The 20,424-nt window shown below is 39.4% G+C and overlaps 2 protein-coding genes across 2 annotated transcripts in view; one reads left to right on the forward strand and one right to left on the reverse strand.

The window, feature by feature from the left end:
* SLIRP (SRA stem-loop interacting RNA binding protein) overlaps positions 1–2,128 on the forward strand; it is a 4,039-nt gene extending 1,911 nt beyond the window's left edge. The window contains exons 3-4 of the mRNA XM_058806680.1: positions 122–229; positions 2,004–2,128. Of these exons, the coding sequence (XP_058662663.1) occupies positions 122–229; positions 2,004–2,063 (168 nt within the window). The 3' untranslated portion in view covers positions 2,064–2,128. The remainder of the gene's footprint in view (positions 1–121; positions 230–2,003) is intronic.
* SNW1 (SNW domain containing 1) lies at positions 2,061–18,814 on the reverse strand. The gene is made up of 14 exons (XM_058806678.1): positions 18,742–18,814; positions 17,571–17,724; positions 15,019–15,180; positions 10,833–10,928; positions 10,637–10,743; positions 9,711–9,815; positions 9,542–9,611; positions 8,691–8,756; positions 7,324–7,440; positions 6,830–6,971; positions 5,022–5,118; positions 4,072–4,189; positions 2,899–3,062; positions 2,061–2,822 (listed from the first exon to the last, which is right to left on the reverse strand). Exons 1-14 carry the CDS (start codon positions 18,753–18,755, stop codon positions 2,618–2,620), a joined length of 1,617 nt encoding a protein of 538 aa, XP_058662661.1. The 5' UTR covers positions 18,756–18,814; the 3' UTR covers positions 2,061–2,617.
* Between the last annotated feature and the right edge of the window lie 1,610 nt (positions 18,815–20,424).

Here is a 20,424-nt window from a genome sequence, read left to right on the forward strand (position 1 = left end):
TGTGCCAATTCCTCTGACAATTTCTGAATCTTTAAATGCAATATCTGTAGAAAGTTTTTAACAGCCTATGTGAATATTTCCTGTAGTAATTGCATTTTGTTTTTTTTTACCTGGTAATTAGAACAGAGATACAGGCTTTCACAGACGTTATTGCTGGATTAAATTCTCAACTCCAGAAGAAGTTCAGAATGTGTTACAGAAAGACCCCCACATTCTTGAAGGTTCCAAGGTAACATGCTAATTCCTTTATTACCTATTATATTCTTTCGAAGTGTGGTTAAGAATCTTAGTCACTCAGTGTGCTTTTAATGTTTTGTAAATCATTACCACTTCTGTTTATTCTCTCCTCTCAACCTGAGTTGTTAGGGGTCAAGATCATAGAGATACCAGAGAGATCACACTCAAGAGACCAAAAACTCCTGCTATGCTAAAGTAATGTGAATGCAGTAAAACTGGTTGGGATGTGCTGTGCAACTAGTTTGCAGTTTGTAATGCAGGTTTCTGCAGGTGGGTTCCAACATCTGATCCAGATGTTGAGTGGCAGGGGGAACATGATAAAGAAAGTGATGCTAAGCTTTGAATTTCAGTGAAATTTATGTTTTCTCCAGCTGTCATTTCATACAGGAGAAATCAGCTGCTTGCTTTCATGTGTTCAAGACAACTCTAAAATTGCTTTAGTGTAGGGTCTTGTTCTCTCCATCTTTAAGATTTTAAATGTTAGTAACACAAAAAATAAAACAGTTTGGCAATCTCAGTGCATTAATGTATGGCATCGAGCCACTGTACACATCTACTACACATACTAAAGTGTCTGTCCTTGACTGGTCAGCTGGAGCCAGACAACTGTATCCTCCAGCTCCACTCCAGCACAGAAACACAGCAAAGCCATCTCACCACTTTCTCAACATTTAGTGTGCAGTGGTACTGACAGATAAGGAATAAATAACAGTGAGTCAATGGCTGCCCAAAGCCATTTTATTAACAGCTCTCGTATCAAAACAATTAGAACGTAGCATCTGGTATGTTCCCTAAATGGGGGATTTTCTTACAGACTTATATGTGCTTCAGCTGATAAAACTACTCAGATGGTGTAGTAGAGAGTGAAACCATGAGCAACAGGCAGGCTGGTGTATCACACATAATCAGTTCAAGCTTTTGATTAATTAATAAGAATTCTTCAATATCCTTTTGACAACTAATTTCTTATTTTGAGACTTCAAATGCTAGGAGATAGTAAAAGGAATTGATGATAGACTTCAGTGACAAAGTATTTTGATCGTGGTAAAGTATTTCACTTGCCATGGTTCATATTACTGCCCAAGTCATCACTGTTTGTGGTTACTTCAGTACCTATTCCCAAGAAGAACCAACCTGCAAGTTCCACCTGGTACAAAAATGGGAGCAGAAATTAAGACTCCTTAAACTGTGATTAGATTGGCAGTAGGTTGGTCCTTCATAAATTGTGTTGAAATTGGATATCTGTTTGCAATTACCAAATTAGGTACTAGAAATAACATAGTATTTAGTGGCAATTTCCTGGAAAATTTTGCTGCTTTTTGTTCTTGAATCTGTAAGCTTAGCCACATGCATTTAACTGCCTAGGCTTCAAAGACTATACTCTCACAAGAGGTGCATGCTAAGAGGCTTCTTTGTAGTGAAATAAAAAGCAGAAAGTAAGCTGTAGTTATTTTCATTTCTTAGAAAATGCAGGCTGCTCTAGATTACATGAGCACTTTCCCAATTTTTCTAGGCTAGCTTTAGACAGTTACTTTTTATTAATTCCAGTTGAAAGCACAAGCTTTTAAGATGCATTTTGCTGGTACAACTAGCAATTGCTGTGGATATATATTCAACTTTTGTGTCAGGAAAGCCCTGGCTGGGGGTTATGAAACTGAATTGGTTATAAATGTATCTTCTGCTTCCTGTATCAATGTTCTGGGTTATCAGAAATGAAAAATAAACTTTCTTGCCTAGCTGATTTAATTAATTTCCATTGTTTTCAGCTCGCTCTCAAACAGCAGCTCCGTAGAAGACGCAGTCAAAGAAGGAGTCAGAGTGAGTGAGTGGTGGAAGGAGGCTTTATTTCACTAAATGTAAAGAAACTAAAATAAAGATTACTGAGAAACTATGAATGAGTACTTGTTTTAAAACAGAATCCAGCTGTTTCCCCTCCCTTGTTCAAAAAACTGTATAGCCACACTAAAATACTGAATTATTAACACCCCAGCATCTGTTACAGCATAAGATGATCATTATATACAGCAGGAAAGCTCTTAACAGATGAAGTCAAAGCTTCAGCTACCTACAAAAACTAAAGCTGTAGGAAGGAGGCTACATTCTTACCCTGAGGTGCTGGGCAGTGGGGAATCAGCAAAGTCAGAACTTGCTAAAGAATAATTAATTTCCTTATGAAATGTTTCAAAGTGGTCTCCATGTCTTCTCTCTCTTCAGGTAGCTGTCCCATGTAGAAGAGTTAGTGTGTGTATGTATCCACACAGCCAGAGTTGTGAACTGCTGTGATACAATGCCATCCTCCTGTACACTCAATATTAAAACCCCTTTTGCATGAAGTCCAAGCTTGCAGTCCATTTCCCTACCTCTCAAGGAGCAGAGGCATTCAGTCCTTCCTCCTCTTCTTGCTCTCGTGCTCGTGTTCCTTAGGGCGGCTGCTGTCTGATGGCCGTTTAGAGCCACCGTGTTGCTTGGCTTCCTCCAGAAACTTGTCCAAACCAAATGGATCCTCCTCAAATTGAACTGGTCCATCTCTGCCCCTGCCTCTGGTGCTACGATCCGAGTTAGAAAACTCTTTGTCAGGAACAAACCTGTAGGAGAAGATGATACTCAGTTGACTATCTTCAAAGTACTAATTAAGAATATTTCTTAAATTTATTTCCTTACCTGTTGGTCTTTATTCGAGCCTCTAGATCATCACCATACATATCCTTATCCAGATTTTTACTTGGCCTGTAGATGTTTTGGGCCATATCCTTGCCACTTCTCCAAGGCTGGTCATAAACATTATAAATTTCATCCTCTCCTCCAGCAAAGCCACTATCCATACCCTGTGAGGAACAGCAGAACAGCACAAGTTCTGTTAAATCGACAAAATGTCAGCTAACTTACTTTATCAACAAAATACATTGATGATGTTACACAAAGATGACATGGCGTGATTTACAATTGATTTCAAATGAGTCCAAGCACTTGATGAGGATGTGAGTGGGTTTGGGTCTGGGATTAAGTCCAGAGAACATCACATTACAGGCCTCAGTCCTTCCTACTCTTCCAAATAGCAACAGCAAGGATCACAAGCCATCCGCATTTCAGAATAATGGATCATTTCAGTCTGCCCTGCAAGTGCAGCTGTCTGTAATAGCTGAGTACAGCCATACAGAAATGGGTATTATTCAGAATTTCTGGAAAAAATGATTTAAGCTGACTGATCCAAATCGCACAGAGGCTTATATGAACTCTGAAAGTGTAAGTATCTGCTTGTTCATTTTTGGTTCATCAGCTTTCCCTCCTTGCCTGCAAGTCTTTCACTGGAGACATGAAGAAGAGTGATTGACAACTGCAGGTCTATTGAGGGATTTGCTGAAGCCAAATCTATTTTGTCATCTCTGAATAGTATGAAATTCAGGGAAAATAAATGTTGCTGTTAACTCTCTATCTTCAGAAGTATCAACACAAGCAGTAATGGGAATAAAAAGTATTTACTTGGTCCTCTCTGAAAGCAGATTTCCTATTCAGTCAGTACATTTGTACAAGAGAAGAAAATGAGGTCACTGCAGCTTGAGGGCAAAATAGTTTTTCTCCCCACTCCCAAGTGGGGAGAAAAATCACAACAAAAACTCTTTAATCTAGCTATAAATTTAATTTTTTTTGCATAGGCTCTTGATAAAGGAAATCAATAGTTTTCTAAGCAGTTATGTAAAGATTTTTTTCTGAATGTATCCACAACAACCATGAGAACAGCCTCTCTTTATTATTCTGTCTGTACCCACAAAGGAATGATGAGCATGTTCTCATTGAAAGCTACACAGCTTTCTATGAAAAGAAAAGGTATTTTACCTTGCTCTGGTTGAACAGCCTCTGGTCATACTGGATTTCATTGGATGGCCTGGGGTTTGGTACCCCCAGGGCAATAACTTCACTGATATCTCTGTTCTCATTTCTCTGCAGCTTTGACCTGAATTAAAAAATTGAAAGTTTTATGAGGCCAGTAAACCATAGTTGTTGACACACTCAATTGCAACCCGAACCTGTATTCCCCGCTAACAATTTGCCTCAGAAGCCAGATTTTGACTGTTGTTCTTCCTTACTAGGTAACATTTAAAATTTGTCTCCTGGCAAAGGAAACATTTGGAAAAATTATGTTCAGCTGGGCATGACATTTAATTTGCTTTCCACTATCTGCAATTCACATCAAGCTGACTTGGTCTAAAATGTCATATTTATTTTTTGCAAGAATTAGTGTAGTTATATTCTGGAAAGGCCGAGCAATCCAATTTCAACATATTAGAGATTTTAAGCATCCAGAAACCATTTGCACTCAAAAATCTCAGTGACTTCAGCTAATAAGATACTCCAGCCTACCTCCATAAATCTAAGCTTACTTAAAATGAACAGCTTCAAGAAACAAAGCCACTATTGATAACTCTAGTCTCACCAAAATTAGAAGATTCAGGTTTCAATCTTTGCTCTCAACATGTTAATTAATCCTGAACATAAAACATTAAACCTGAAGTCCCACTGAAGAAAAATCTGCCCAAAACCAACACAGCACACCTCTCTTTCCCATTCATGTGGAAAATTCTACATTTTCAAGAAAGTACTACAGTATTTTAACACAGTAATGCCTTTTCATATAATGAACAAACTGTGCTTCATACCAGTCACTATCTCCACGATACATAGAACTCAGGCACTTATATCAAAAAAAGGGAAGGCCAGTAATAGGTTCCCTAGTGGGGAAGCCAGTGCCAGTACAGGAATAAAGCAGCTTTTTTTTTGTGACTCACCTTTTATCAGGGGCTGCCCGGGAAAGATTTCTGTCATGCTGCCTCTCTTTGCGCCTGTCATGTCTGATTTCATCTCTTTCTCTAGCTTCTCCATCCTCTGAACAAGTAAAGATTGCTCATTATAGACAAATATTTGAGGTTTGAATTAATTATGCCACAGACATTGGCACAGTATTATTTTACAGAAGAGTAGTGACCCTTAGCACTATTTAAAATGTTCCACTTGAAATAAACTGAACACATGAACACTACGGCTTTCTTATGCCCCAAGCAAGTGACTGTTCTTGGTAAGTCAAAGCAGACATCCTAACAACTATGTTCTTCTATCTTTCAAGAGCTTAGAATAATTGTCTGTCTAGGAATTAATGTCCTAAAACATTTACAGATCATTGTATCATAACTCTAAGCATAAAAGTATCATTGAAACGTGCAGGGATTTAAGTGTTTTGAAGAACATTATGTGATGCAACATTATGTGATGCAACCTGACACACTCAGGTTGGAAGAGAGTCTAATTCAAAACCTGCTATCAATGCTGAATTCAAACCAGGTTGGTCAGAGTTTTTTCCCACTCAGGTGAGGAAAACCTGCAATGATAGAGACTGACAGATTTCCTAGGCGACCTGTTCCATTGCTGTTTGTCCTCATGATGAAAATCTTTCTCCTGACACACAGCTGAAACCTCCTGCTTCAACTCTTGACCACTGTCTCATTCTTCCACTGTGCAATTTGGTGAAGCCCTCTGATAATCATTTAGGGATCACTGTGATATGATCTGCTGGGTAACCTTCCCATTATCTGGCCCCAATGGCACATCATCTCCTAGCAGAACAAGCCTTATTCTCTCAGCATCTCCTGAACAGGCAGTTACTCAAGCTCCATGACCATTCTGATGCCCTTTCACTGAACTGACTCCCATTTATCAATGTCTTTCTTGTACCCGGAGGCCCATAACTGTACAAGGTACTCCAGATGATGTCTAACAGGTCACCACTAAAAGGAAATTATTACTTCCTTTGACTTACTGGTTACACTACTGCAGATGCAGCTTTGTATGCCCTTAGCATTACTGTTAAGGAAATACAAAGCTGCATCTGCACACTACTGGCTTATATTCAGCATATTGTCCACTACAACTCCTGTGTCCTTTCCAACAGAGTGGCTCCCCAGCTGGCCAGCTCCCAGCCTTTTGGTAAGAGGTTAGTACATCCCAGCAGCAGGATTTGGCATTATATGACCATATCCCTCCATCTTCTGAAGAGACTGTAACTGCTCTCTGAAGTTCCTAATCTTGATCTTTGAAGTGTAATTTCCATCAGAATGGAAGACTTAGCACAATGGAGACAATTTAGTTAGGTTAGCTGTGGGGTTTTTTGGGGCCTACTAGCCAACAAAATTGCAGCTCTGCAAGATCAGTTACAACAGTGCAAGAGTGAGAACATTGCACTGCAATATTACCTTTGATAACTTAAAGATGGTTTCATTCTTCTAGAAAAATCTGCCCTTCATTTGCAATAAGCTTAAAAATATTAGTTTAGAACTGTCTATGAAAGCCATCACTTGCACTGATGCATTATTAACTTCAAAATTCTCAGTGTCCTAAACCTATATACACCAACATACTGATGTGAGGTTCAAACCTGCATCCCATCAAACCAGGCAGTGAATTAACCAATAAAGACATGAACTGATGTCATACTTAGGCGTTCCACCTAAATTTAGATATTTCAAGTTTTTAGATTATTACTCCAAACCCACACTTATGAATACTAAAAAAGCCATAGTGTCTTAATGATAAAAAACAGTACCTTTTTCAACATGGGTTTTGATCCCTGCTCTTCTCTCCCTGGCTTTCTGAGCCATTTCTCTGAGCTTTTCCTCATGTTTCTCCTTCTCTTTCTGAGCCATCTTCCTCTCCACCTGGGCACGCATCTCTACTGCCTCCCGAGCCTGCACAAAAGAGACACGGTTAAAAATACAGAAAGCGCAGCACATGGGGTACACGCAGATCTGTCGCAGTTAGCCAGTAAACAGGACAGAAATTAAGCCAAAATCAGGAAGCTTAAAGCCCATCAGCCACAGCAGTTAGAGCTGAGACACAAGACCCATGACTTCCAATAACTGAACTCACGCTGAGCCCATGATTCAGAGATAGTGGGGATAAGGCCTTAAGTCTTACGTTAGCAAAGAAGCAGGACAAATCAAAAAGCTAAAGCCTATTCACAGCTGATTTTCTGAAGGAAATTAACATACAAAGATGGTAAAACTGTATGGAACAAAACAGTGTGAAGAACTACCTGACCTTTCTGTCAGCAATATAGAGGGCCTCAGCAAGTTTGGCAAAGTTTTCATTAATATGAACGGTCTGCAATCCTCTGCCATCTGCAGCCAGACGCTTATCTAATGGAATGGTGTAACCCTACAGTGGGAACAGAGAGGCACAGTTAATCACAGAAACAGTATTTGTAACAACAAGCATTATTGTATTCATTGGGTAAGAAAACAAAAACACATACAAAATTCACAGCCCATCATTATTATGCCTCAATGGATCTCCTTTTCATATGTACTTCAAATTCTTGCCAGGAAATAAATACAAAGCTTCACTCCAATTCCACCCGCCCACCAAATCCCAATCACAGCTTCCCTTCAAGGTTCATCTTAGGACAAAGGACAGTTTTCAAGTGATAAGGTCCACTTTCTGCTTAGTTAAGAATTACAGATAATAGCTTCTCCACTCTCTAAGCTGTTTTACAATTTTTTGCCTAAAAATTGTTTTACCTAAACTGTTTTCATACCTGTTAAGGGATTAGCTATTTCAAAATGAGAAAGTAAGGGACAAGGCAGCCAGCAAAAGTAAGACACACTAAACACCAATTTCGTTTTCCAAAGCTAAAACTCAAAATTATTTATAGATTATATTTAAAGATTTTTTAGTGAGCTCTACAAAATTTTTGCTTTGGTTTTAGCATCTGTAACCTAAAATTTGATCTCCTAATTAGCATCAGTCCCAGTTAGACAGCTGTGTTGGGGTAGAAAAAAAATGACATCCAAACATATAGCTTTTCCTTCCTCCATTTGAAGAGGCTGTCTCAGGACAACAGTTTAGTACATTTCAGACTGATCAGACTAGTTACTGCAGCAAATAAATTCTCCCCTCTCTAGGAACATAAACTTAATAACTGATAAAAATCAAAGGGACAGGACATACCTACTCAAACAAGGAACAAAAATAGCTAGCTGACTAGCCATAAGAATTAATTAATGAAAGAATGCAACAAGGAAAACCTCCCAGAAATATGGACTGCAATATTAAAAAGAAACATCCTTGGGTCTCTCAGATGGCTTTACTTTGTGACCTTGAGAGATTTTGACTTTGGACTGCACTATTATGGGGATTTTAACTAATAAAAATTTTTCCTCTCAAAATGTATAATCTCTGGCATGAAGTAATATATTCACCCTCAGTTCTATACTCTCAATTGGACAACCTTTATATGGCAAACTGAAGAAAAATTAACTGTATCATCATGTGTTTTCCATGCTGGAAGCAGCTGGTTTGCCTAACTCTAGATGTTTAACAGCAGTATTATTCAAGCTTAAATCATTCACTTAAGTTTCCCATCAGGATGCGGAATTAGAAAAACAAATTTATGACAACTTAATTACCTTTGCATTTTTCCAGTTTGAAATGCATGGAGGAATCTTCCACTCTTGCTGCTCCTTCACAGTCATCTGATATAAGAGAATAAGTAAAGTCATCTTCAGATTTATAGTAAAAGAAAATATTGTTTTCTTTCTCAAAGCCAGCTATGAAACTATTGAAATGAGTTAGAGTAGAAAGTTCAGAACTCCACAACAAAACCCCAGCTCCTCTTAGCAGCAGTAAGATTACAGAATCAAGGAATGGTTTGATTGGAATGGACCTTAGAGATCAGCTGGTTCCAAACCCTCTGCCATGGGATTGATTTTTACACTCTATCTTTGCCAGCACTGAATAAAGTCCTGACAGCTCTTCAGCATCCTCTTAAGCTTCCATCACACAGGCTGTAACTCACAGCCAGCTTGTTAACATCCACATATTTAGCAGCTATTCAAGTTGTACCAAACTGATGAACCATCACTACACTCATCTCTCAGAAGGAGCTAATCCTTAATGACACAAGTCAATGTTATTAAGGATTAGCTTAACAGTGTTGTCTAAAGGCAACATAAGAGTACCAGGCTAAGCCTTGGTCAACTCATTCATGCCATGAACAAATTCAGCAATGCATCCCTGCATAAAATATATGAGACATCTACTCAACCTTTGACAAGATAAATGAAAAGATAACTACTTTAAGAACTGTCCAAATGAAAAAAAGAAAACAACAAACAAAAAGACTGCACTGGGCACCAAGTTTATCACTTCACATCAGAAGGTCAGTAATGAGAAGGTACACAGAAATGAACTAGATTGAAGAAGAATTTGTGGACCCACCTAAGCATTCAAAAGTGAGAACAGCTATGGCATTTCATACCTTTCTACTTGGAGAGTGCATTACAGGTGCTGGAGGAGATGGTGGTCCTCGTGGAATCTTCTTGTTAATTCTGAGCAATTAAGAAAACAATTACAATTACAGGCAGCATGCTGCACAGAAATACGCTTCAGAATCTTTTATTTGGCCTGAACAAGCCATGAATACTTACTTGAATCTTGGAGGCTCCATAGGGTCCTTCTGCATTTCCACCATCCGAATAACTCTCTGTTTTGCTCCAGAGTTGAATGCAACTCCTTGCTGAGATGGTGTGTACCTGAACAAAACAAAGTGCTCAGCTCTCTGCACACAGCTAGATATTCCTTTCCCACCTCCATTTTCACTCTGTTCACTGCTCTAGTTGTGGTTTCATTTTACCCAGAACAGTTTAAGACTACCCCACTATCAATGTCAGCAGCAGGTAACTGCACAGATGACACTGCACTGAGTGCAGACTCAGTTACACCAGACAGAATGCAACTTTTCTTCAGGGCTATATTCTCCTGTTTCAACCTAGACTCTGAAATAGAAGAAAAACAAGTACAGTACACATAGCTTGTCACAATACTCCCAACCTATGTCTGTGAAGCCCTGGTGTTTTCTTACTGTTCATTAAGAACCTCTTCATACCTTTTTTCAGAATTAACTTCAAGCCAAGTGTAACCCTGTCATGAAATTTTTCTGTGTTTGAAACAGAAAATCATCATAAGTATCAGCCTCCCCATAATTCCATTGCTTTCAACTACTCATTTTCTGTGAAGGAAGAACTTTGTTACATGTCTTGTTGTGGGCTTGAAACTTGCAGTAAATACTTTGCTTTCAGGGCAGCATCATTAATAGTGATCCCTGGCAAATCTGTGGTTTTCTGCTAAAACAATAACACCTCCAGAGTGCCATAACTCATGACATGTTAAAGACATATTTCTACACACTTCAAACTAGGTGATCATTAATGGGTTAATTCAAAATACAGAAGCCAGTTTCATATTCCTTACAGAAGAACAAGAGGAATTTCTGCTCTCAGAAATTCAACAAATGTGCCAATTTTAATCCATTTTGTGAATCACACCATCCTACAGCAACACCAGCACTACATACCGAATGTACTGTGCAGGAGCTAGCTTGTCAGCAGCTCGAACTGGCATGGCTGCTGCAACTTTTTGGGAGACTGATTTCTCCAAGGCTGCTCTTGTCTTCTCTGTTATCTGAAGAAAAAAACCACAGTGTTCATCTCATCCCATTACAAGACATAAAGCATACTCCTGCTAACTAGGCACATCAGTGCATACAATACCTCTCTAATTGCCTCCTCATCTGGTCTCTGCAGTTCAGGATCATCCACATTCATGACCTCTTTTGGCACAAGATCTGTGTACTTGCTGTAAATGACCTGGAAGACATCAGATTCTACTAGTGCTAGTGAACAGGAATAAATGTACATATATCAAAGGAAATGTTTCAGGCTTAGGCTATACTCTGGGTAATTAAAATGAATATACAGCTATAAATGCATTAGGATTACATATTGTTCAATTAGAAGACCTGTTTACATGTATACTCTGGACCCCATTTTACAAATGGAGTAATTGAAGAAACGAAGCAATCTGATAAATATAATTGTGTAAGTTGCTCTCAGAACTGGCATTAGACAGCAGTTTCCTGCTTCCCATTCCTAGTATTTTCCTTTTTTAAGGATCCCAAACTGATAAAATCCTGCATGTTTTTACTTCTGTTTTCAAGGATAACTCAAGAATTTGATACAAGTATTTTCCACAATCTGTATTTTTCATTTCATTATGTTTATTGTTTTCTTGAAAAAATAAATACTTGAGAAATCTGGTCTTGACACTTTCCCTTATACAGGTACTTGAGTTTTCACACAACCTGCAGCTAGCTCCTGGCAGCTCCAGAGTCCCAATTTTAAACACAGGGAAAAAATACTATTAGATGGCCTCGGGGAAAAATGTATTGTATTACATTAATACTTCAGATGTATCCAATAAATAGGAAGTTTTAGTTCAAAGGGTTAAAAGTCAGGAACTATTATCTCAAGTTCATTATACAGTACATGTCCAACTACAAAATTAACCTTTAGCCTCAGCATTAATTAACCACATGACAGCCATGTTCTACTTCTCAGCCTTCACTCCTAAAATTTAATCATTTGAATTAGTATCAATAATATTCTAGCTTCTCAGATCCTGAATGAAGGACATTTGAAGAGAAATGTTCCTCTAAGGTAATTAACTTGTAAGTCCAAGTGTCTTGCTGAAGAAGAATATGAAAAACAAAGTATGCTGAAGGATCTGTAGAGCATCCCAAAAGACAAAAAAAAAAAGAAAATTAAAAAAGCTATTCCCTGTGGTGGTCCAAGAGTGATCTAAAAACTACTTGACACTGAGGTACAAATGATCTATGTTAACTATTTAAACTCTGAAGTATTGTATGGAAATAGCAAGCAGCTTTATTATGGAAGAAATATATAATATAGCTTAAACTATCCTGAAAATACAAATATTTCTGTCGCCACCAAAAACTTTATACACTTGCACGTTTTAATTGCAGTCTTTTTCTGAAGTAATAAAAACAGGTAGATAATGAATTTGCATTTATTTTTGTTGTTCTTCTAGACATTTATCTTGTTTTATGAATTATGTTGAGATATTTCATTCATCTAAGCTAAAGAAGAGACTGGGATTGTTTGATATTGTATTGTGCCCATCCACTACCATTTTTCAATTTACAAAATTTGAAAGGAAGCATGAGCCTGAGCAATCACTCTGATTGCTACTGAAAAGCAAAATCTCCTTCTAGGCAGAAAGAAAAGCCTCAAGTTTTGCTACAATTACATGATCCCCTGGCTGGGGAAGCCTTAACAGGCAGCAATTAGAAATCTGCATGCCACTACAGTCAGAAAGAGAATAATATTACCTAACAGCTAAGATACTGTACCACATGGCAGGGTTTAGGCATCAATCACATTCAGTCTCACGAGGCACTTGATAGATGCAAATGTCTTGATTTGCTACACAGAAATCCTCAACATATTTTGTTCTATATATCTCAACCAGCCCTGCACAGTGCTCATCAATCCTATATGTACATCAAGAATTTACTATCAAGCAATGCAGCATGAATGCCCTCCTTGTCAAAGAATGGTTTCCCCACATGAAGTACATAAAATTTAAGAAGTCATGAAGATTACCTGGTTGCAAGCCTGGTACACACACCAGAAAACAAACTGGTAACAAACTCTCAAACCAAGCTCTGCCACAGAGGCAAATAAGTTGCAAGTAAGTAACACTTTTGATTTTTTGAGTTAGATTAATCTTCTCTTGACCTGTGCCATACCTCTGACAGGGCTGCCTTCAACAATGGAACTACTCTCTTGTAAATGTTTTGATTGAGTTTACAACCTTGGGAATAAAATAAAACCTGTAAATAAGCTTCATGATTGTTTTTTTTTTCTCCTTTAATAAATAAGCCACAGCCTTAGGCCATGAAGAAAGAAATCAAACTAGAGCATATAAAGTTATTCTTGCTGGAAAAAAGTAAGGGACCTAACAGTTCCATTCCTTGATTTCCATACTCTTTCTTCTATCTTCATAAAAACACAGGATGCAATTATATGTTCTTATTTTCCTAATAAAGGAACAGCTCCAGTCTCATCACAATATATCACTATTAATGCATTATTTTAGCCTGGCTTTTAGTAATGTAAGTATAGAAAGTATTGAAAGAATTGACAGCAGCACAAGAACCAACCACACAGCTAGGCTAGAAATCCTTAACTTAGACAAGCAGATGGAACTCCATCCGCAGATCCATGAGGTCATGCATCCAGGCCTGTCAATGTTATCCAGCATTTCATGTCTAGCAGACTTTCTGCCAACCCCAAACAGGAAGATTGTCAGACTATCCCATTGATGTCAGTATTTTTCAAGGAAAACACTCTGAAGCCACTATTTTTAAAATACCTAAGGGAACAGATGCAAGGGAGATGAAGGACTGCAATAGCAGAAACTGCTGACAAGTCATCTCGAGATAGGGGCTGCGTGATGGAACTGCTGCCTCTACCAGAAGGCAGAATACTAAATTCAACTTCAAAAAATCCATAAGCTGCAGCAAGAACAAAATTTGCTTTCTAACTCAGATCAAACAAGTAGCTCCTAGAATAGGTTCATAAACTTCATCTCATTTCTGGCAGGCTGCTAAGAATCTGTTTCTTTTAGCCCTAAGTATTAAAATTGAAGAAATTTTGAATTATGGCTGCAGCTCTCTGGAAAATGAAACTTCTGCATCTAATCCTACTGACACTGTACTATCAGAAGCTCTTAAGAGAAAATATTCCATATTATTCAACTCAACACAGATCACTGAAGAACCACTCCCTATGACATATCTGGCAATACTTTCTCTTGCAAAGCAAATCAAAACAAGCAATAGTAGTTCTGCTGCTTCCAGTGAAATTGTTCCAAATAGCTGTTGCAGCACAGAAAGTCAATTTTATCCTGAGCTACATCAAAAGCAGCATGGCCAGCAGATTGAGGGAGGTGATTCTGCCCCTCTACTTTGCTCTGGTGAGACCTGAGCTGGTATGATGCATCCAGTTCTGAGGCCCAAACACAACGACAACCTTGACCTGTTGGAATGAGTCCAGATGAGGCCACTAAGCTGACCACAGTCTAACACTGTTTAGACTTTCTTTACAGAAGATGCTTGCTGGAAGAGGCAGCTGGTCACACACTTCATCAGGCCTCAGCAGTTTTCCAGCCCCCAACACCTGCTTTAGAGAATTAAAGTCCACAGAGCCCACTTGGTTACACTTGGAAAGGCAGGTGTAAATACTTCTTAAAGCAAACTTTGAGACCCAAGTACTTGATCTCCTCAAAACTATTTAGGACCTCAAGTGTCACCTCTTGGTTTTAGAAAGGTACTGGATACAGGAAGTTGAAGTTTCCCCTAAAAAACTCCATAAGAATCTTGCTATCTCTGAATTCAGCACAAGTTTTGTAGTATAACCACTGGCAATACTTTCTGCTGCAACTAAATAACAATAGCAAAAACAGAGCACCAAAACCACTGAAAACAACCAGAAGTGTCAAATGCTGGATCAGTAAAACACAAGGTGCAGTATTCTGAAGGTTGACCTTTGTTTTCTGTCCATCTTTTGCCCCCTCTCTCTACATGCTAAAATAAGGCAGCAGAATTGTTTTCAGTTTCTTGCCTTCCCTGGAAAATGAAAACTGCTAAGCCATCAAGTAAATTCTGTGTAGAGATTTTCCCCATTTTTGCCTTATCTTTTAATTATCTTACAGAGAAGATCACAATTTCTGTCTGACATTATTTTAATTCTGAAATAAGAAAAGAGGACACAATCCATGTGGCTAATGCCAGACCAATGAGTTCAAGGATATGCAATGTGTACATCCAACTTTTCCAAGTACATATACCAGCTGACATACTGGAAGAAATGTTACCTTGTCCTTTGACTGTCCTTGTCGAGCGATTGCATCGTATTTTATCTTTCCTTCTGCATCCACCTGAACAGCCAAAGCATTGGACATCTTCTTCTTTCGGCCCATATCCAATGGATACTGGGCCACGTGAATTTCTGGGAAAGCACCCCCATCTCCAAAATCCTACAGAAAAAAAAAAGAGTGAATTTCCAAAAGACAAAAAAATGCAAAGTAGAATGGAAACACAGATTGATTTCAACAACAAATAACTTGGTAGAATGCTCCAGTAACATTATTCTTTCACTGGTGAGAAAGCAATTAATGAGAGAACTCACAGTTATTAAAAGACACTGAAATGGAGAGATATCTTGCAGTATTATTTTCAAAGCAGGAACAGATATTACTGACTAGAATTTGCAGGCAATACTATGCTACAGACAATACAAAATTAAGTATTTAATTCTCATGTCAGTTATTAATTAGATCTTCAAAAATTGACCTTCTGAAATTAAGCAACTGTGGATACTAAAATTACAAGAGCAGCATTTTTATGAAGACTTCTACTGGTTATTTGTTGCTTTTCACACCATAATGAAGAAGATAAAAAATTCCATTCTTTTCAAAGCCTGTAGCTCACAGCTTTACAGTGCTACATGTGTCAAACATTCCCTTACTTTGATGTGTAAACACACTGAAAATTGGACCAGCACCCAACAGCCCAATATTCTTATGGTTTATTCCTCTCTCCTACAATGTATTGGTGTAAAAACATTTAAAAAACAAAATAAAAAGCATTTAATAAACAAAAGGCTTTTTAAAAGAGATCATCCTGGCTCAGTAGCACAGAGGATGCAATGGTACCATTCATAAACAACTTCAGGTTAGTTTCAAATGCAACACCTTGGAGGAAGCATTTGCTTAAAGCAGCATGAGCATCTGTTCCTTTCTCTGTGGCAATGGCATGGCTTATGTGGAGTCTGGTAACAAAACAGATCAAAAAATAAGAATGGGTGTCTTGAGCAGATCAATCTCCCTCCATGCTCACCATGTGACCAAGCAGTTACCACCACTGTGACAGAGTGGACTGAGACTGGAAATGACCAAGCAGAACACTTTCAAACAAGGACAGTGTGCTTATCCCATCTGCAAATGCTCCCTTAAACACAGTTCCCATTATCTGAAGTTTCCACTGCTTGTCCCACATTCAACAATTAGTTGCTAAGGTATTAGCCAGAACCAAATTCAGTCATTCTTCAATTTTTATTTTTTTTTTGGTAACTCTTTAATGTCATAAGAACAGGTTTTGTATTTTCAAGCAATGGTAGTCCAGGGTCACTGGACAAAGGTGATGCTTTGAAAGCATTTACTGCAATTTGCACTTGTTTATGAAGCAGAAAGGAGCCCTTAACTGGCTTTTTGGGATGTGTATTAATTTGTGGTCAAGGGGTGCTGGAAAGTCTTTGCAAACCTTCAGCACCTGGCTTCTTAAAAATTTCTTTATTAACATTAAGAAAGAATGAGCACTAAAACATTAACTTTAATACTCAATGGTGTAGGAAGGTAAACCTACACTGGGTATAATTAAAGTATAATTTTTGATATCATACATATGCAGCATATGACTAAATGCTGAACCCACATAAGAATGTTTCCTTTCAATGAACCACTAGAACTTCTACTTGAAGTACCTGGATCACCACAGAACAGTGCTGGACTTACAAAAATGGCACTGAACATAAATGAGGTCAATGCTGTTCCAAGCTGATGAAATTATGGTATTTGGAAACAATGCAGGATCATACATGAATTACTGCAGTAAAACCTCAACAGCATGGTTGTTCCAAGAGCACTGGCTTGTGACTCATCAGAACAGGTCTCAGAAGTCACTGTCAAGGATCACTTCAAACTGCAAGGTTTTTCTGGCTTACAGTGAGACACTGTACTAACACAGTTTTGTAATCAGATCACATCTGTATTTTCTTTCTACCTTTAGCAGTTCCAGTTTAGATGACATTAAACTGGCAAGGATTAGAACACATAACATTGTCCAAAACTCTCTAGTCAGTAACATACTTAAACAACAAATATTTGACTAATTTTTAAGTTTCCTTCCCACTGTAATAATTTTGTCCCCCAATAGCAGCTATCTTTTTGAACAGAACACATGAATGTTCTCTTCTCTGACACACACACACATTCACTTAGTTCAGCTATAATCCAGACTGTGCATTTAAAACACTAACAGAGGAAAAATGTGGATGTCTTTCCCAGGGGAGCCTTGTGTTCACAGACTGTAAACCCTAAGGACCACAGACATATTTCCACCTTGCAACACAACAATCTCTGAACAGAAGCAGACATAGAACATCCTGTTTACCATCAAATGTTTTAAGGAATCTGGTGGATTAATACTTCTCCTAACATAAGAATATATCAAGCAGTCTGGATCATGTACACTGTAAGGCTTTGCACAATTCTCAGCAATATTCAAGGTGATCAGAGTTTATTTCTACTCCAGAATTTTTTTTCTCCTTTAGCAGACACATTACTACTGTATCAATTCAAATATTTACCTCTAGCACTCGTGGTATCCATCCTTTCCGGTAACCATACGGGGGAGGTTCCCTTCTGGATGAGACCAGAGCAGCCTGCCTGGATCTCTGAGCTCTTGCTCTTTCTTCTAGTTCTAGCTGATCTTGGGATAGCTGGGTTGGAGCTGGCAAAAAACTGGACATCCACGGACAGCAACCAAAAGAGAATGAAATAAAAAGTTCATTCCAGTAACTTGACTCACGGACACTCAGCTATGCTCAAGTCAACTCCTTGCTAAGTTAATACTTTCTCAACAATCACTCTCTATAGATTAAGAAACAATTTATGAAACTTAAGCATCGCACTCATAAATGTGAGAGCATCTTCTGAGATTTGGTGACTTCTGAGATTAGTTGCAATGTGTGCTTTCTCAGCATTCTAAAAGATTCCTACAAAAACAAAAGCTAAATTCACACACATTCACATCTCTCTTGAACAGAAGAGTGGCAATGCCTGTTTTCCAACAGGAATGTCACATATCACTGGTATTCCTTACACCACCATAAATAAGAAAGAAATATTATGTTCCTATGTCTCTAATCCCAACGATTCGCTCTTTCTTCCTCTCAAGGCAAACACCCACAGACAGATCTGACAATGACCTCCCCTCTCAACGCCTGGCACCCCCTGCCAAGGGCAAGTCGAACCCCAATTTCTTCACTTCCCCTTTTTCAACTCTTCTTGTCTACACAGCCCTTTTGTGAATTTACTAAGAAAGCATCCAGAGAAACTCGGGATTCCGGGGCAGGCACCGGAACTGCACTCCCATGCCCCGCTAGAGACACTACAACACGTAACAAAGACCGCTCGCCCTCCCTGACGGTGAGGAAACGTCGACCAAACCCCACGGACCCACGCGAGGCGGAGGAGCTCCTTCCACCCGCAGTGAACACAGGAACGAAGCAGAGCCACGACCAGGGGCCAAACACCCGCACCCGCCAGGGCTCCCCAGGCCCCACCGGGCCTCGCCGCACTCTCTGCGGCCGCGGCCCGGCCGCCGGGCCCACTGCCCAGGAGAGGCCGCGGCCCCTCAGCGCATTCCCTAACCGCGGCCGCTCCCGCCGGCAGAGTCCGGCAGCGCGGCGGGGAATCGCCGGGCTGGCCGGGAGCGTCGCACCACTCTCACGGCCCGGGTGGGCCCGCCCGACCCACCTGGTGAGCGCCATCTTGACCGCGTAGGCCGTCGGCTCCGCAGCGGGCCGCCGAGGAGGGGGAAGGCGGTGACACCTGCACATGCGCAGCAGCCGCAATGTACCCTGGGAGTTGTAGTCTCCATAGGTCCCTCGCCGCCCCGCGGCGCTCTCGGTAGGCCGCAAGGCGTCATGGGAGGTGTAGTTTTACAATATCCCGGGTTTTTTCTTCAGCCATCCTATTCCGCTCCCCCGCACTATTCACACAGTGTCCAACAAGTTCAGTAACTTCACAGTTCATCCAGCTGAATATGTCCAAGTAAAAAGCAGAAAATATAGAACAAATGGATCGAAATAAAATTTATTTTGATACCTGCTGCTTAGAAATCGTTGAACAGGGACATGGGAGTGAAGGGTAAAAAAAAGACCTAAAGTGGTGCAAAAATATTGCTTCAAAATAGAAAAACATCTGCACTAAAAAGGAGTTGTGCTGTCTATGTTGAATTTGCATTCGTATATTACATAGGAGTTCTTTAAATCAAATCAAGAGATGCACTCTTTAGAGTACAATTTAAATTTGGAATGTGGAAAAATACTTCTCAGGGAGTTGTAATACATGGGAACTAGGTAGAGCTTTACATAGGAAAATCACTATTTGAGTTAAAGTGGCAATATATAGCAGCATATATAACCAGAGATGGTTATTAATGAACAGTTGCTTTTGTTACATCACATCCAGGGAATCAAAGGCAGAAGAGTCTCACTGAACCAGGCACTGTTCATCTAGAGAGAAATAGAGAAGACAGAGAAGAAAAGGGTAGAATGACTAAAGAAACAAACATGGCCTATCAGAGATTTAAAAAATCATCCCATAAGAGGCAGGAATACAATACAGCAGAGTAACAGTCTTGCAGTCCTCTAGTCATTTTGTCTGCCTTACCATCTCCTAATCTGAAGGGTGAACTACTCCTTCAGGCTAAATTAATCTGCTACAACTTCTAGGACTGGGGAGATTTGGAGGAAGGTAAGGGCAATCCTGTGCAGTTTCTCTATTCCTGAACTCATCATCTCCAGTGGGAATCAGCTTTTGGTCTAACACTGTGATGACAGCAGCTCTGTCACCACCTCCATGAATGACTTCCCCTTCTCTCTGAGATAGCAGGTGTCTTATGAGCAATTCATACAAAGATAAAGATACAAGACTTTGTCCCACCATTTATCAATTATTTTCCTAAGCAAAACTCATCTGTCATCCCTTCTACCCAATTCTGTCACTCATTTAGTAACAGCATTGTTGTTGCCATATCTGGCAATATTGCCACTTGATTCAGGAGGCTTCTTTCCCCCTTAGAAGTTGCCAAGGCTTCTGTGCTCAGCTGTTGATGAAAATTTGTTTTATCCCTCCTACTTTGACATTTCTCCTTTCTTTGCTGTGAGGTATTGTTTAATGTTGTATGGGGGGAATGCATCACCACACCATTACCTCTGTCTTCTGCTTATGATGATGTTTTGATTAAAGAATTAGCACTGTGCAACACTTGAAGAGGTGTGCCACTGGGGTTGGGAAGTGGCTGACATTTCCAAGTACAAAAGAATCATCAACAGTGGATCAATGCTGCTTAAAGTATTTCAGAGGAAGTTACAGAGGAAGGCACGCACTGTGATTTATGCTAGTCACCATTTTCATCAGCTTGCTATCAATATA

This window comes from Ammospiza caudacuta, chromosome 6, assembly GCF_027887145.1.
Source record: "Ammospiza caudacuta isolate bAmmCau1 chromosome 6, bAmmCau1.pri, whole genome shotgun sequence".
In the NCBI taxonomy this organism is placed as follows: Eukaryota; Metazoa; Chordata; class Aves; order Passeriformes; family Passerellidae; genus Ammospiza; species Ammospiza caudacuta.

Bases quoted from the DNA above. Each gene is read 5' to 3' on its own strand.
- SNW1 (XM_058806678.1), bottom strand. The intron at 10,744-10,832 runs GTATTGTATGCA...TTTTTTCTTCAG, and splicing joins ATGAGGAGGCAATTAGAGAG to ATAACAGAGAAGACAAGAGC. The intron at 5,119-6,829 runs GTACTGTTTTTT...TTACTTGTTCAG, and splicing joins CAAAACCCATGTTGAAAAAG to AGGATGGAGAAGCTAGAGAA.